General features: G+C 47.3%; 1 protein-coding gene across 4 annotated transcripts in view; it reads left to right on the top strand.

Moving 5' to 3' along the window:
• LOC142575953 (uncharacterized) overlaps positions 1-18,023 on the top strand; it is a 65,524-nt gene that overhangs the window by 29,523 nt on the left and 17,978 nt on the right. For all 4 annotated transcript variants that reach the window (XM_075685794.1, XM_075685792.1, XM_075685791.1 and 1 more), the window contains 6 exons: positions 539-708; positions 2,054-2,166; positions 6,786-6,910; positions 11,681-11,772; positions 14,337-14,449; positions 16,148-16,425. In XM_075685794.1, the coding sequence (XP_075541909.1) occupies positions 539-708; positions 2,054-2,166; positions 6,786-6,910; positions 11,681-11,772; positions 14,337-14,449; positions 16,148-16,425 (891 nt within the window). The remainder of the gene's footprint in view (positions 1-538; positions 709-2,053; positions 2,167-6,785; positions 6,911-11,680; positions 11,773-14,336; positions 14,450-16,147; positions 16,426-18,023) is intronic.

The following is an 18,023-nucleotide window of genomic DNA, read 5'->3' as shown; positions in this document are numbered from 1 at the left end:
AAATATCTAGGGGAACGCTAAAGATATTCAGCTGGTCTGAAACACGAAGCAAAACACCTTGGTTCCCGGCAAATCCCTGCTTTGCGAGCACAGGCAGGCTTCCAGATAACACCACATACTGAAATTGAGCAGTAAGGGGAGAACTGTGCAATGACATGAGGTTGTGCGAAATGCAGACTTGCTTTGTTGTCATAGCACAACTATTTTCAATAACTGTTTTCAGTGACTATTTTAACTTTGTTTTCTTTTTTCCCCAGGAGAATTATGTAATCGAATGCACTCTGTAGTTGCAGCATTTTACATTGACGAGTTTCTGGCTGTACACGAAGTTGTTTCTCCATAGCTCAACCACGTGTTAACTTCACGCTGTTTTTTTGCACTGTACTTGTACACATTATTGCTTTGCTGGTGTTTTGGTCACGTTCCTCTCCATTAATGGCCCAGTAGAAAGGCTAAGAGGATGAATAGACGAAACAAATGAGTGGCCATTGTCTTTCTTTCACTGATGTGCGACACCTCATCTTTTTGTGGCACCCAGGCCATCGGAAGGGGGCCAGGGTGGCAGGGAGCGGCTGAGTCTCAAGTGGGCAGTGCCCCTGCAGGACGTGGACGTGCAGGAGGACATTGCCCCGGCCACTCGCAACCTCCTCGCCTCCTCCGGACGGGCACGAAACTCGGCGGGGCGCCTGGTGCCGCTGGGTCACCCTGGTTAGTGGCGACCTTGTCCAGCAACAAACGTGCGGCCTCTATTAAATGCAGCTGAAATGCTTCTGTATAGACCTTTTTGAAGAGCTTCATGAGGTGCTGCCATATATCGCGCTGGATTGTCTCAAACAAACACGAACCCATTGCACCAAAGACTGACAAAGCCCGCTTGCAACAGTCCAGAGAACATTAAGCTATAAATGCCAGAAAGTTGTTCTTGGTAGCCGCATTTGTGTGCAACGATAGGAAGGGCTGTTATGAAGCCTGTCTTTCTCGGGACGTTATGTTAAGGTGCTCATTTCTTGAGAGACAGATTTAGGAACTGAACGGTTAACCTGACAGCCTTGCTTTCTGCTTTACTCACTCTTACTGTGAATTGTGAACAGAGGAAGAATGCATAGCTTTTGTGTGTGTGTGTGTGTGTGTGTGCGTGTGCGCGCGCGTGTGTGTTGTTGTTGTTGTTGTTGTTGTAGTGTAGCTTTAAATTTCGTGGTGCACAAGAGTTTAGCCACGTGTAGATTGTGTCAGGTGGTCTTGTGATGCCATTTTGATTTGCACTTTGTTGATGTGTTGATGGGATTTATGGTCGCAGGTGTGCTTGCCATCGCTGAATCCACCTCTTCACTGTTATGCAGCAAACACTCGTTATGACAAAGCTACCTTACTCAAGTCGTTGCTTCTGCATTCGAAATTGCTCCCCAGTCCCGACCCGAGCGCATGCATTTTAAGACGGACTACTTGTAGCATACCGATAAGCTGCTCTGCCTGGAGTGAACTGCCAAGGGGCCTGTGTGCACTCACAGCGGCATGTTCCACGTTGGGTGAGCGAGCGACCTTCTCCGTCGACGTTATCAACGGCGAGCGGTGGCTGTGATGCTGTGGAAATAGTGCGGAACGGAACATACAAATATTACTCCGCACTGCCTCCTGCATACTCGCCATGCCCAAAGTCACTCTATTGGCTCCCTCCCGCAGCTTGCGCAAAGGAGCCAATCCCAACCGATCAATTCAATCCCGATCTGGCTTGATCGATATTGAAAATGTGTTGCGTAACACCCGTGTTAGACTGCCGTGGAGTCGTGCTACTTCAGCTCTACGTTTTTCACTTCTTATGGAGTAGTTGCTTTTATAAAATTACTGCTTATCTCAAATTTTTTTGCCATCCCAGTCACTTCATTATAACGAGGGTTTACTGCACCGAACAAGCATAGTTGCGTGCAATAAACGCAGCCATATTCAGAGCTATAATTTCATGCTCTTGCATTTAGCTGGTGTGTCCAGGGAAAGTTTGCCAGTTTTGTGAGCTTTTCTTTATTTTCTCTGGTTTTTGTTTGTGTTTGTCCTGCAGAAGGGGCAGGTTCCATGCAAGTGCTGTACGATGAGCTCACTGACCTTGTCCATGACCTGGAAGTTGTGAGCCGGATTGCTGTGCTAGTCAAATCACTCAGGAGGCCCTACACGGTGAGTGGTGGTGTCTACTTGTCTGCTGCCCTATTTCTCCTTTTCTTATTTGGCTCTTTCACTTCTAATAAATGATTCTTCTTAGCCTCAGTATATGCAGCTTCACTCCTGAAGAGGCTCAGAAACACAGTCAGTCGCCAATACAGTTTTCTTGTCTCTTGAAGCTTATTCTCCACCGCAGTCACCACAAGCTCGCATATAGTGCAGTTGTGTGTTCTGTGCAATGTGGTACGCCCATAGTGCTCTGTCACTCATGCATTCGCCATCTGCCCCCTTGCCGAATCTCATGCGAAAGTAGCGTACATTTTATGGGGTTTGCTTTGCGGGTGGCTAGGGCTGAATCTAGCCCTGCTCACGTGTTCTGTATCGAGCTCCCAACCTGTGGCGCAGGTAAATCGTAGCTGCGGCTGGTTCGTGGGAATGAGGCAAACAGCGGCATCAGCTCAAACAATATTTATTGCCAGGTGCATTGCATATGCAATACGCCGTAAACACTTGTAGATGGAAGTCCACACACTGTAAAACTAATAAGCAGGCTCACCTCATGTTTTATGGGGGCAGTCACGTGACGGGGTCACTCTCTGGACACGCAGGTATCCGATAGTTGAGACCAGAGAGAAAGCGTCTTTCCTGGGGACGCTCCTTTAAGGCCAGGCTACACGGAGCAAAAAACAGGCATGCTCACCGCCTCACTGTTAGTGTTGCCAGACTCTATAAACATGCTCTTGTAAAAGAAAACAATTATAGTTTTCATTTTGATATCTTTTGTTGATGGCTAAGCTATTTGAAAAAATTTTTCATAGATGCGTTTAAGGGGTGACACGGCTCTTTGAGGCAAAAAGAATCGTGAAATAGATTTTTTTAAAATGACATTTTCAATACCTACAGCTACTATTCCTTTAATTCCCCAAGTTTCGCATCTTGGGCGGAAGAGTAAAATCACTGTGAGGTGAACTCCGCGCAAGAACAGCCCTTCTTTTTGCGGCTCGTAGCTCTTTTTCCTACATGTGTGATTGCAGCCATCTTGGTCTCGTTAGAAACAGAAGCCTTTCTCCTCAGATTTCCCACTAAAAGTGGCTCCTTCAGCTCACCGGTGACATTGAAGTCCGGGCAGAAAAAAATGTCCAAATGCGCGATCCCATTCGTTGACTAGTGCACATGACCAGAAACACATGCTGTGGTTGGCTGCATGAGGTTCCTGTCGTCCACTCCGCTTCGCAGGCAACGCAGCGGTGTGTTTCATAGGTTTGTGACAAGTTCGGAACAATGTCCGATCCACCGGGGAAGTTCGCCATGAGGCACAAGTTCGGAAAGAAGAAGAAGCGATCAGCTTATAATTTTCAAAAGCATTCCATTCTTTCGGAAAACATCAAGATTAGTCCGCCACCAGCCGCAAGTGATGCCGAAGCCCTGGACGACACTGAAGTAGGCCTAGCCAGCTCACCAACAAGTAAAAGCGTTCCAGGTAGCGTCCACATTCGGCGTGACATTGCAGTGTTTCAACGTACAGGTTTGCAACAGAGGGAGATGAATGCCCCCCAAAAAACTTCAAGTTCTTACTTCAACGCCAGCAACAAAGTGGAAGTTGGACTTACTCACTCACGCCGACGATGTTGCGGCCGCACCAGTCGACGTCGAAGCAGGCTTTGCTATCGTCAGTTCGGACTCCGTGAACGCACTGACGTCATTTGTCAAGTGCAAGGTGTGCAGTGGTAGCGTCACAGTAGCCAAAAGCGAGCGAGCATATGGCCTCACCATTAAGATCGTCATCACGTGCGCATGCTGTGGTGATGTCACGTCGGCGTGGAGCTTGCTTCGCGTGAACAGCAACCAGAAGAGCAAACCATTCGTTGTGAATGTTCTTGCCACGCGCGCGATGCAAGCCACTGGGCAATCGGCGAATGGTGCTGACAATGTTTTTGTCACATTTGGGTGGCCATAGTTAGAGCAACCACATTCCTGATGGCTTTTAGCCACTTTCGCTGCAAAATATTGCAACATCTTTTCTGAACTTTTGATTAAAAGTGAGCGTATTTCTTTTTTCTCGTTCTCTCAAAACACCGATTTTTGACTTCTTGCTGATTTGCGGCAGCGATATCTCTGCTTTCAAGGCAGGTAGAGCCATAATTTTAGTTGAAGCTCGTAGCCGAGGGTGCAAAGCACACAATGGCAGAAACAGACTTTGGAGTTTATGCATTAAAATTTTTCAGTTGTGCTTTAGATTAGACAGTAGGAGGGTACCCACATTTGAAACAGTGAAGATTGAATTGCTATAGAATTACTAATATTTGTTATATCAAAAAAATATTCCTACCATCGTGTTCCTTATGCTTTCTAGTGCCTAGGCATGTGCCAATACGAATTTTTTTAGCACGGTTATTTGTCTATTCTTTCTGCAAAAAGCACTGTGGTTGCTTAGTGGTTATGGTGTTGGGCTTATAAGTGCAAGATTGTGGGATTTATTCCCAGCCATGGCGGCCGCACTTCGATGGGGACAAAATGCGAAAACACCTGTGTACTTAGATTTAGGTGCATATTAAAGAATCCCAGGTGGTCCAAATTTTCGGACTCCCCCACTACGGCATGCCTCACACTCAGATCGTGGTTTTGGCATGTAAAACCCCATAGTTAATTTTTTTGTTGTTTCTGCAAATGAACAATGAATTTCATTTCTCTTGATAACTAAGTTGCTTATAGGAAAAATAGTTATATATTTGAAATCAGCACAGAAATCGTAACAAGGCTGTAAAGTTTCATTAATATTGATGAAAGAAATAGTGCACATTACGTCAGTAGCAGTGCCCCCCCCCCTTAAAACAACTTCTGCTCATTTTATTTAGCTGTAAGCATTTTAGCAGCCGGGCATCGCGCCGTCTGACTATGTTGTGTGGTGGCACGAGCTTGGAATGCCACTACAGTGGCTAGAACTCCAAGCCTCCAACGTGGCTTGGAGCTTCGTGTGTACGTGCCTCCTGTTATGCGTGCAATCCTGCAAGGGACAGCCCAGCAGCAGTCATAGCAATGAAGTGGGAGTGCGGCAGGCAGAAGATTTTGTTGTTCTCTATCAGCGATGTTAGTTTGGAACTTTTTTGTGTAAATACATATTGTGATGATTCATGTTTACTTCAGTTTCGGTTTGTGAAAGCTTCCTCCAACAATAGGCATCTAGTACTGCTTGCGGAGGGGATAGCATTATCGAAATTTGGCATGAAACGGGACTGTCAGGAGCTCTCATTCTCAATGCTGCCGGGCATTCTGTGCGCCGTCTAGGCTACACAAATGCAAACAGCCTGGAAACCAGGCACAGTCAGGTTCCAACTCTCGCCCCTTTTTCTCCTCAAGGCTCTTGAACCCTCAAGGCACTCGACCGCGTGACTGGTGCTCCGCTGACGGCACTAGGGAAAAATGAAAAAAGCATATAAAGACTTTCGGCGGCTCACAGCCAGCTGCTGGAAGTTGGAGGGAGATCGCTTGTTGCGACGTCTGGCGAAGATGCGATGCGCGCTTGCCACTGAAAGTGGCGAAGTTTGATGGGTGAAGTTCTTCTGGTCAAGCCTGGCCAGTGGCAGGCATAAAAGTTTTTGTCACTGGAGGTCGAGCATTTGCTGCAGGGTGAAGTTAGTTGCATTGAAGCTGCTATTTTGCTCCATGTAGCCTGGCATTTATGCATTTTTACAACCACGAGAAGGCTGTCCTGCTCCCAGAAAGATGGACACCGTCTCTCTTTCCTGCAAAGTGGGGGAAAATCAGTGTCGTGTTGTCAAGGAAGCGACAGGAACTGGGGAAGAGGCACGGTCCAGCTTTCCCGTTCACAATAGAGGAAATTGTTGCACCTACTTCCCACAGCTTTTAAACTTGTTGTTGACTGATGGTGGCTATTATTTTATTAGAAAAGGGTGGACATTCTGGTGCAGTTGAAGAGACAAAAGATTGCAAAAGACTGAAGTACAGGAAGAGTTTAAAAAATTAGCAGCAGCGCAAGACACAGGACATAAGAAGGAGATGGAAGTAGCAGTGATAGCGCATCATTTGTCTCCTTCTTATGTCCTGTGTCTCGCACTGTTACTCATATTTTATGGCCCAAGTTTGCACTTTGTCACAGGGAGAGGTGTGCAGCTGTGTTTCAGGGTTATTTGAAGGTTGTCTGCATTTTGGTAGGGTGCAGAAATGCTTATGTAATTACCTAAGTGAGATTTCAACTAACATTAAAGAAGATGAGAAGGTTGAAGCTTATTCTGAGATCTCCCTTGCATGTCAAATGAGAATGCATTGTTATTATTATTATTGTCATTATTATTACTATTTGTTATAAGTATTAGTATGCAGTATTTACTTAGGCAGTGTTGCAAAGGACAAATATTGCTGTTTATTTGTTGATTGTGACCTTTGGTATGTTTCAGTGTTCAGCAATCATTGGGAAGAACGGCATGAATTTCACAAATTTACAGTGGCAGTTGGCTGTATTATGCTTATTCTATGTACCTTCTTAGTGTTTACATTGACATCTTATTGGGATGTCCCATTTTTTACTAAACTTTTGCATACCCTGTTAATATATTAAGAAACTCGAGTTTCATTTCGGCCCTCATGTGTGCGTTTCTCATCCTCTGCTGCTGCAGGAGATCTCGGTGGAGAGCGTGCAAAGCATGGCTCGCAGCATCCAGGACTCGGTGCGCCAGAAGGATGAGGAGATAACCCTGCTCGACAGCTGCTGTCTGCAACTGGCACTCCCACAGAAGTCCAAGTAAGGCTCGATCTCTTGCTGCTCCTCTTTTTAGGACCACCAGCAACATGCACTAACTGTGTACCTTGTGCGCCAGTCTCTGATACTTGGATTGTTACGTGAATGTCACAGGCATAGGGGGGCACACTTGTGTGAACATGAGCGAGTGCCGGTGAATGTGAGTGGACGTAAGTGTAAACATGAGTATAAATGTGAGTTCGTGTGAATGTGAGTCGGCAGGAGTGTAAACGTGAGTATGTTGGTGCCGTGAGTGAGTGGCTTGGCATGCACTTAGAACAACTGCCATGATGGCTCGCTGGCAGTAGCTTTCTGCTGCTAAGCTTGGGGCCTCGAATTCCATCTCCAATGCTACTCTCCGATAATGGTGGAATGCAAAAGTGCTCATATACAGTAGAATCTTGTTGATACAATCCCGTTACATATGATTTCCCAGCGCCAACATTCACGATTGAGAACATAAGAAATGACCCAATTGAGTAATGCTTATTTTTTACCAGTCTATACGTTACCAAAAAACACGATCTTTCGGCACCAATGTTCAGCATGTTGCGAAACTGGGATAGTATGATACCTCTTCTGATCGCTAGATCCCAATGTAAACAAGAAAATGCGTTGGGCACGCACGATCAAGAACAGTAGCCGTCTGCCCCAGCGGCTTCACTGCAATACTCGCCCGCCCGTCTCATGTCAAAATGCCAGCGTGTTTCCTATTCTGGTGCCAGCAAATCTGCTTCTGGGTCGTCGCATGCCGCATTCACAGCTATCACTGCCATACATGTTGCGATAAGCATCTTCACCTACCTATTTTACAGTGCATGGGGCATAGTGTCATTGGAAGCATACGGCACACTTTTAGTAGGCGATAGCCCAAATGCACCATCATTCGCTGCTACAGGCAGCGCAATGGGAACATCGCATTTCGCTCCAGCAGCATCCAGCATCACCCACCAGCACAATTACGTTTTGGTTTCCCGTGGCCGTCTTAAAGGGCCCCTCACCAGGCCCCATAGCAAATTTGGGTTATACGCTGGAAGTTATTACATGTCCTCTAGAGAGCATTCTGCCGCACAAATTTTTCAAATCAGCTCATTAATAGCTGAGGTATAAAGATTTCAGTGCCGCTAACCATGATTTCAGCAGGTGGGCTCCACTGCCAAGCAAGACGCTCTCTTCACTCGCCCCGTCTAGCCTTCGCAAAAGAAATTCCTTCCCTGCGTTCTCCCATACTAGACCTCGAGGATCACATGACGCATATTGCACAGGCCCCATCTGCATTTTTTTTCTCCTCTTTTCTTCTTCTTTTTTTTCAGCGAACTCACATTTACTGACGGTGCTGTGCACAAGCTGTTGTCTCGTTCACACAGTGCATGATTTTGTGCGCTGTGCACAAGGAAACATCACTAGCGGTATAATTCAGTGCTACACGAATGCTGAGGCAGAACAAGCGGATCGCAGGTCATGATCACGCGCTGCAGCACAATAGAAAATGGCATAGTTTCAGTACCTATGCACTTGACCGCACGACCGTGGTGACAAGCAGACGAAGTGGAAATACATCTCTCTTGCTTTGATGCGAAGTAAAACAAAAAACTCACAGACGTTCCGTTTGTGTTTTATTATTTCTCTAAACTTCAATTCGTCAATTCAAGCAACAGATCGCACAGATAACAGATGTTGTCTTGAACAATTCTCGAAGTCAAGTGTCACCACAAGCAACGTCACACTGCGGACTCGAGTACGTAGGCACAGGGATGTGACTGCGTCATCCTCCAGCTTGGAGCACGGTGGCTGCGAGGAGAAGGAAAAATGGCATTAGGTTTGATATTTCAGATCTTCCCGCGCCGCGTAGTGACATAATACTTTGCAGACGCGATTGTTATCGCTCAATGTATGCTCTGCGCTTGTCAGCTCAAAATGGCCAGACCTGGTGAGGGGCCCTTTAAAGCACTACGCAATAAGAAAAAGATTTGTAGGACACTTAAGCTTCGCCTTTAAGAGTGGAACGTGATAGCATTAAAAGATTCCTGACTGCTTCTCGTGCTTCCTGGCAACTGCAGCTTATGTAATCGTAATATTTACTGAGAAACGCCGGTGGCGAACGCTATGCATGAAGGCGAGCTTTCTGGTAGAAACGTGGCCTGACGCATGGGTCCAGATGTAGCGGAGGCGGGTGCCATCTGGAGGTGTTGCAAAGGAACGGGTGGTCCGCTCCGTGGCCGCTCTGTGGCTTTGAGAAATCCAATTAGTTCAGTAACGTCTTTGTGCTAGATGGAGGGCCTGCGTGGTTGGGTATGTTTGCTTGGGTTTGCATGGTTTGAAATTATTTTTGCTGAAACAACAGTAGGTGCTGGACGCCGATGTTAGATATTCCGCAACACGGGGCCCTTAACGTTTTTGCATTAATAATGAAACGCGTCTCGGGCCTTCGGAGCCCCACCAGCTCGACACGCGTTGGCGTACTGTGCCTCATGCCACAACGATTTGTGCAATGCTTTGCATTAGGTAGATGTGAACTACAGTTAAGCCTGTCAAATTTTTTAGTGCTTCGGATCGTACATTTTCTCGGGTAGTACATTTTTAGAGCGCAGCGCTTAGGCACTCATTCCTGCAGCGAGTGTCGGCGGTGGTATAGCCAAGCGAACGAGCACAGAACACAGAGAAAGATGAAACCAAACACAGAGCTCAGCAGGGGATGAAAGACGTGAGGAGGAAAGCGGAGGAGGGTATAGCGAAAATGTGAAAAGCGTAGTGCGGCGACGATGGCTACAAGATGGCGCCAGAGTAGCATGCGTTGTCTGGGAGGTCTGTTGGTGGTGGCTTCTGTGAATTGTGCCCATGCGTCATCCACGCGCTGGCTCTTGCAAACTCCAGATTAGCGAGGCAGTTGCGTCACGCAATGCTTCATTTGCAACGCACCACACGAGACAGATTGACCATGCCAGCCAGTATATAGTAACATGAAAACACACATAGAGCTGCGCTCAAATTTCGCATTAGGGAGTATCGTAATCAGTGAATTTTTTTCTCATATTTCTTTCCCAGAAACGTATGAACAAGGTTCTACTGTACTTAGATTTAGGTGTACACTGGATGGCTACTGCTAATTCAGTCTCCTCCATTGTAGCCGTTGGCATGTTAAGCCTGATAAATCGATCAATCAATCATGCATTGAGCAGAATTCGTTTGTCACAGTGTTTTGCAATTGCAAAATATGTTGCCAAGAGGTGCCCATTACAGAAAAAGCCTGTTCACATAAATAATGCCACCCTCTCCCCCCCTGTATTGTTTAGGTCAACTTTCCTGCAAGGCAGTTCCAGGTCAACCTCTAGATCAGCCAGCATACAGTTATACTGTTGCCGACCGATAAATCGGACACTGACAATCCGGACATGCTCGCTAATTCGTACAGCTTCGCAGCGCCCCCACTGGCCCCATAGACTTAATGTGTAAAAACGACCGACATTTCGGTCAGCCGCCAGCTCTGCATTTGATTATCTGGACTCCGTCCGTGGCTATAAGGTACGCCAACTCTGCTGCCATTATCTCCTCTGGCAACCTTGACGAGGCATCAAGCATGGCCTCAGAGATTGCACGTAGACGGTGTTCTCTGAGGCTTTGCCCTGGTCGCCGCTGTATGCGTCTGAGATTTAACTGCAACTGCCAATCTTGGAGGCTTTGCCTGAATTGTGAGGTCGCATCAACATTGCGATCATCACATCCTTTTCCGGCACCCCCGCACATGGCCTGCTATCACCATTCTATTTGTTGAGTTTGCCTTGTGGACAGCTTTCTGCCATGCCGTGCTTGTTTCTTTAGTTTGCGTTCCAGACAGTGCTCTGCTGGCTCCAAGAAGTATTTCTCGTGAAGTTATAGATGGGCCGCGTCAAATGGCACCAGTGGTGCCCTCGCAGTCCGACTCCATATGAGCCTTATGAGTTGCAGGCAAAATGAGCCCGACTCCACAACTGAAGACGCTTAACTGCCACCTGCCACAGCGAGCTCAAATGCGGACATCATTGATGACCTGCTGGGCTGCGGTGCGTGGCGATTCCTGCTGCCATTACATTAGAAGACTTTGGAGGCGGTGACAGCGCGGTTTTGTTGTGTGCTAAACTAAACGATCACAAAATAATTGAGCAAGTTCTCCTACCGTCAAGCAGCGGCTCTGACTCGGATATGATGTGCCATGTGCTCTGGAGCCTTCCACATGCGAATATGACTCAAGCCTTTGCAGTCCTTGCATCGGCATACAGCAAAACTCAAAACACGGCAGAAATACAGGTGAACTTGGTTGCACATAAGCGGAAGTGCGTGCAGCAATGCACCGACCACTTGTTCCGTGCACAGGGGCCTTAAAACGTAAATAAAGGGATCTTTTTTTAGTTCGGACTTATTTATGTTCCCCGTGGAGTTCAATTTATCGGTCGTCAACTGTATATGTTTAGAACATGTTTTACGCCTCGGAAGAAGGTAATGTTGTCAGCAATGGCGTAATTTGCAACTGCTATGCACATAGACATGTGTGGTCAACAGCTTTGTCTTCATTTGAATGGCCAGCATAGCTGTCGTGAGGTAAGCACGTGTGCATTGTGAAGAGGCAGACTTAACAGTTAAGAAAGGCCTCTGTTGCCTAGAGTACTGAAAGTTGTGACATGATCCTTGTGGTATCAGTGTTTACCTGTAAAGGTAAGTAGCTGGCAAAAGACTGAATAGTGGACGTTCAAAGGTAGCTTGCGTCTGTCCCTATATTTCGACATCCTTGAAATGCAGGTCCCAGAAAGTACAAGTTAGTTTCCAGCTGTCAAGCCCTGCTGTTAAAAGAGACTGGACTACTGACCTGCGCCTCGCAAAGCTGGCTTTGGGTAAGTGGGCTAAAGTTGCCTTACCAGCCACTTATCGTTATTCTGGCGCTTTTCTTATCAGCCAGGAATGTGCTTCCTGCTTGGCATGTTGTGTTGTTATTCGGTGCTGATATTATTGTGTGTATTTCAGACTTCCTAGACATTGTGAACAGGCATAAGGATTCTTAAGAAGAGGTGCTCAACTATTCAAAACCTTTAAATATTGAAGCACTTTATTTGGACTTCGAACAGAGCCATTAGGCAATTTGGAATCCTTTCACTGCGTTCAGAGGTTCAGAAGCTCCTTTCAATGCATAGAAGAGGGAATACATGTCAGAAAAACAGAGTGGTGTGTGTGATGCATGTAAAGCTCCTGGGGTTAGCATTGATGCATAATTTTCTTTCTCTGCTGTGCCCACAGCATTTCTCTTCGTTTTCTCATGACCACAGACAAACATAAATGGCAGTAACAGGTATTTTACAGTTTACAGAAGGAAGCAGCGCTAACAAAGCTTCATTGCTGCAACAAAACGAGGTACTTTGTAGCAAACTCTATGACACTGGGTACATGTTGCTCTGCCAAAGTGTGCGTGAATGTGTTGAGCATGTGTACCAAGGTCAATGGACGACTTTAGAAAGTAGCATGCAAATGGCAGCATTAGGGGAATCTAGAGGGAAAGCGCTTCATTGTCTGCTCCACCTGCAGCCGCCTGCGTAGTTGTGCCTTGTCTAACGAGAGTAAACCCTTTCTTCTACCGTCTATGCTAACCGTAGGACAACAGTTTACATAGCACGACAAAGATAAACGCGACCTAAAGGGTCACAGAATGCTGTGCCGGCATCGCAGCCATCACATCACATCTCCGTGCACTCGGTGCACCGAGCGCATTTGTGCTCCAGCATCCGCTTTTTGCCTGCCGGGTAGGGGCGTGCGAATGCTCGAATATCAGTGAATGGAATCCAATAGTGAATTTTCGAATAATTCAAATTGTGACTTGAATGTCTACTATTCGATTTTTCGAACATTCGATATATTCGCCGTAGGGACCCACGCAGTGCTACATGTTGCATGCGTCGAGGTGCCCCTCGTGCTTTATGCTGCCCAAGGGAGCATTTCATTTTGTTTCCGGTGGAGAAGGAGCGTTGAGCGCGCTGCGGACAGGCTGCCTCAGCTGACACAGTAGTGGACCTGGTCACTGCGAGTGCTCACCGACGTTTGTCCAATACAAGGATGGCACACACAGTGCCTGAATGCCGCAATTCACAGAATGGTGCAGTATCGGCCGGGGCTGTCTCTGTCGGTACAGTGAAAGCTCGTTAATTCACGAATCATTAATTCGAAATTTCGGATAATTCGAAGTAGGTGCCTCGGTCTGTCCAGCAATGTATTGAAAACAATAGGTAACATATCCCGCTAATTCAAACTGAAATCCGCACTGTCACCGATAATTTGAGCTCCGCGCCATCGTGGATGGGGAGAGTGCTTGTGCGCAGGAGCACGTTGGTGATGATGGCGGTGCCGCGCGGGCCGCACAGCTTTGCTTTTTCCATATGCGGCCCTTTGTTTAGAGCTGAGTGGAGAGAGATACGTTTGCACCTGGCCAGACATGGCCAACGCCTCTCATGCAGGTCGCTTCTCTCCCGTGAGGTTCCGTACAAAGCTCAAGGGTGATAAAATCATCGCAGTGTGCTGTATGCTGTCTGTGCGAGTGAAAGCGTGCAAGGGCGAGCTGGCGTACGTGGTCAATCTCGCGTGCACAAGTGACGAAGGCGGGGCGGATGCACATCCTCTCCTGTCGAACGCGAGGCACGGGGGTGAGGCGGAGGGAGGGAGGGAGTGTGGGGGGGGGGGATATTATTCTCCGGTGACTACATCTTAGGGTGCGGCCGTGTGGGCGCCATATCTTGAAAGCGATCTGCAATGTGGCAAAAGTGTGCGCCTGCGTTGGCTTCATCTTCAAAGCAATCTGCGCTGTTTGCGATCTGCGGGATTTTGTAAAGTGTGAAGATTGAACTGATTAGCCGCCAATAGGCATGCAGATCGTGTTGGGTATGCAGCCACGAACTTCACATCGCTTCAGCTGCTGACCCAACACATTTTCATGCGTAGGGCCAGCGTACGCAGACAGTGTGAAACATTTTGTGTACCTCGAAGTGCACGAAAGCATGAGCTCAGACTGGCTCGCATTGCCATGTCCGCCCACGGAGACCAGTCAGAGCATGCAGTTTTGCAAGGATTTTGAGGGAGAGCGGCCTCTTCGTAGCACCCTGCAGCAGCCGCGGTGTCTAACCACACAGCGCACGGCCTCCAAAGCCAAAGCTGACTCTTACAGATCTCGCAATGCCCTTGGCGCCACAGGCAACGCTCAATTCTAAAGTCGTCCATTGGTTGTAGCATTTGCTGAAGTAGACGACATTGCTCTTATCACTTCAAGCATGGCTTTCAGCCTGTGCTTGAAAATGTCTTTTGAGGAAAAGGAGGTATAACTTCAATTCAAAACTGTTCAGGCTGTAGATTTGCTTGGAAGTATCAGATGAGCGGCTGCCATTGCTCAAATACGATTGCCGTTGTTGCCCTCTTGCAGACCCCAACAACATGCCAGCTTGGGACGTGCCAGAACAGGACAAGCGGCCGTCCAGCAAGCTACCTCTTCTCGTTCGATTGACGCCCCTCTACCCTGCCTCAACGCCCACAGAGGTAGCTTCTGCCACTACTTTCCCTAGCATGTATATTAAGGTTTGTGGATGTGCTGTTGGCGCCAGGAGTTTAGAAGGTGCAGAATATGCAACAAACTTGAATATCCACAACCCCTGTGTGCTCATACTGGATTCTCACTTATTGGTGTTTGTTAGTATCTGCGACTAGCATGGTGTAAATTTTTCTTTGAAACCGTAACTTGTGTAAACTTCAGATGTCATTAGCGCCGATAGGCGAGTCAGAGGTTTGTTGCAATTGTAAGGCCTTTTTTAGGAAAAAAGATGTCTACCCCTCTCCTCAGACATGAATAGGCTGTGTTAAAATGTTGGGTGATAGATGGCAGTCGCAGCAGCTCATTCCTCCATGTTTCCAATGAAGAGGATGGAAAGTGCTACTGGAGTTGCTTGTGCGAGCCAGACACATCAGTGATTTCATTTGTAATGGATGCTACCGTATTCACTCGAACCTAGGTAGGCACCGATTCTAAGCATTCCCGAATGTTCAAAGCCAGAAAAAATTTTTAAAAGCTTACCTCAAATTTAAGCTGAACAAAAAAGTAAGGACAGCGTTCACAAAATGAAAACGGTATTAATTTAATATGAACCTGCCGAGCTCACTCTATGTAATCATTGCTGCCAGCCTCATACGCTTGGGAACGCCTGGCCCGCCCGTGCGCCCACGCATGCGCAGATAGTGCGACATGGCTCGTGTGCATCAAAACGCAGCCCAATTTCGGTGAACAGCTCCTCACTGTTATTGTGCGCTTATCTTCCTTATCTTGCTATTATCTCATCGTTACGGTACACACACAAAATGTGTCTCCCTTTGCCCCCTCCAACGATTGTAGTTTTTCTCATTGATGCTGACGTCCTGCCCGGCTTGAATGTTTGACAATGCCTCTGCGGCTAGCACAACATTTAGTTTGTGGCATCACCTGTTTGGTGACACTACGATAACGCCACGCCGCATGCCGATACTTAGCCATCATACCGATACGACACAGGTCAAAATGGCAACATTGCTCGTGTACTTCGATTGGCTACTGGCGCGGCTAGTAGCGGCTGCGATACTGACTTTTCTCCATGGTGCTAGCTGTATGCCATTTTTATTGTTTTCAATTACAAACTGGCACGTTCTTTTTAAATCTTCAAACCTAAGCCAACCCTAGAGTTTGGTATATGATTATTTGAAAAAAAACCATCGGCCTAGATTCGAATAAATATAATAATGTTCTTGCTGCTAGTCCAAGTGGGTCTGCAAAGCGGTTTGACTACATGTTAACACTGTAATCCTATGTCCAGTAGTGCAGTACACTTCCATTAATTAAACTCCAGTTAATTTGATCCCAACCAAATGTCCTGGCCAGCACCCATACTTTTCTGCAGGCCAAGGCGTTAATTGTTTCGATCTTGAAATTGGCCTTCGCTGGGTAATTAAAGCTTGACTGGCGAGCATGCACACGTCTGACCCCAACGGTGACCCCCAAATGGCTTCAGTGTCTGTTTTCGCATCACTAAGGGACAATCAATGCCTGCTGAGGAGTTGTATGCTGTTTTCTTTCTTGTTTTTCTGTGTCCACATTTCAGTCAGTGTTTTGTGTGTGTTATTTCAATTTGGACACATTCTAACTCATCCCAATTTTCTGTTGTTGTTTCCATAGTTGACTGTGCTGATGGGCTGTGCTATTCTCTGACGCAGGTCAAGTGTGGCTGCTTCTACAGTGTGGCACCCACAACGCCGGGCGGCCTTCGGGGCCAGTACCTCTGGCTGTGCAGCACCGACGGCGTTAACAGCCACCTGGTGATCCTGTCGCTGCAGCAGATCGCCCTGCGCTCAGTAGGTGCCTTCGACCTGCCCGAGTCCCGCATCGCTGCCATGGAGGCCGTGCCACCTGCCCCGGACCCGGATGTCAGCCCGCCTCAGCCTCCGCCTCCCGGGTCTGCCGAGACTGTGTGGATCACCACCGAGACGAAGAGGTACGGGCTCTGCACGCATAACGAGGGTGGTAATGCGATCTGGCTTTTATTACTTATTTCTTGCGAGGCCTTCCAAAAGGTGTGCATTGACTTGTTTAATACCGGTGTTGCACAGGGCACTTTCGATTGCGCTTGAGCTGGATTGGGATTGAATTTCTCTATAGCGAATGGCTCATTTGCACTGGCTGATAAAGGGAGCTGATCGCGACCGAGAAATTTGATCACGATCAAGCTCAAGCGCGATCGAAAGTGCCCACTGTGACTGGGCTGTAAGTGGCAAGCGTTGTTTTTCCCCTCTGGAGTTTTATATGCCAAAACCACAATTTAATTACGAGGCACTCCGTAGCGGAGGACTCCTGATTAATTTCAACCACCTGGCGTTCTTTAACGTGCACCCAAATTGCGGTACATGGGCTTTTCTCCATATCACTTCCAGCATTTTGCTGGGGTCGAAATGTGGCTGCTGTGGCTGGGATTGGATCCCGCAACCTCGTGCTCAGTAGCGCAAACCCTTAGCCAACCATGGCGCTGTTCAGGTTTGACGGGTACTGCAGTGCTCTTCCAAGAGTTGTGATGGCAGAATGGCGGGAAAGCTTTAGGGGCTTCCATACAAAGGTTATCTTTCTATACAGCAGTGCCAGCCAGCCGAAGTATGTGCGAGGAATACTTCCTCCCTGGAGGCAGGTTGAGCAATAGGAAGAAATTCAACTCGTCGCTGAAGATACTGGACCAATGCTGGTGCTGTGTTTCCAACTGAAACAGGAACCCCTCCGTGGGACAGTCCCACAAGAGGCACCAATGAGCGCACCATTATTTCACAGCTGAACAGAGAGAAGCAACTTCTTCTTGTGTCTGAGTTGTCTGCACTGTAAGGTGGTGCTAGCATCAGAGTACTCGCACCATCTCTTGTCATAGCAGTATAGCTGCGACACTAACTTTCACCATAGCTGTGTATGTCATGCGGTGAAGCTAAACATCAAAACGTGCAAAAGCTGCTTGGGGAAGAAGAATACCAGGGGACGTGAGAAAGTCTGGAGCCCTCACGACAGTTCTTTTTTTATTTATATATAGACACATTTTTTTAGGTTTATGTTAACTGCTGCAGTAACTCTGCAGCAGTGGCATTCTGCTGTCAAGCACAAAGTGATTTGATAATGAGGGTACCTTTGTTGACCTGCAAACTTTTTCTTTTTTCTTGGAATTGCTCTTCGCATGGGTTTCGAAGAACTAACCTTCAAGAATGGACCACAAATGGCTTGCTTTCGCACGCAGGCCTAAGCTCGTAATTTTGCAACCTATACGATATACCTTCCATGTGGTGTGTTGTGTTGAAACCAGTGTACAGTAGACTTCCGGTTATTCAACTCTGGTTAATTCGATTTTTCAATGCCACAAACAGTGGGTCGCAATGTGAACTTGTGCAATCTTGCGACATAAACTAGCACTGTAGGGTCACAGCGCAAACTTGCCCTGACTCTGCAGATTTTAGAATCTTTTACAGGTGGTAAATCATGCCAAACCTGACAATGAAATGGCGTGGAGGGCACCTGCTCTTTGCGTCAGCTATACGAGTCACATTAACGTCTGGTCCTTTGCTC

The sequence above is a fragment of the Dermacentor variabilis genome, chromosome 3, assembly GCF_050947875.1.
Source record: "Dermacentor variabilis isolate Ectoservices chromosome 3, ASM5094787v1, whole genome shotgun sequence".
NCBI classification, from domain to species: domain Eukaryota; kingdom Metazoa; phylum Arthropoda; class Arachnida; order Ixodida; family Ixodidae; genus Dermacentor; species Dermacentor variabilis.
The sequence above is the reverse complement of the archived record's forward strand: the minus strand, read 5'-3'. Positions and strand labels throughout refer to the sequence as shown.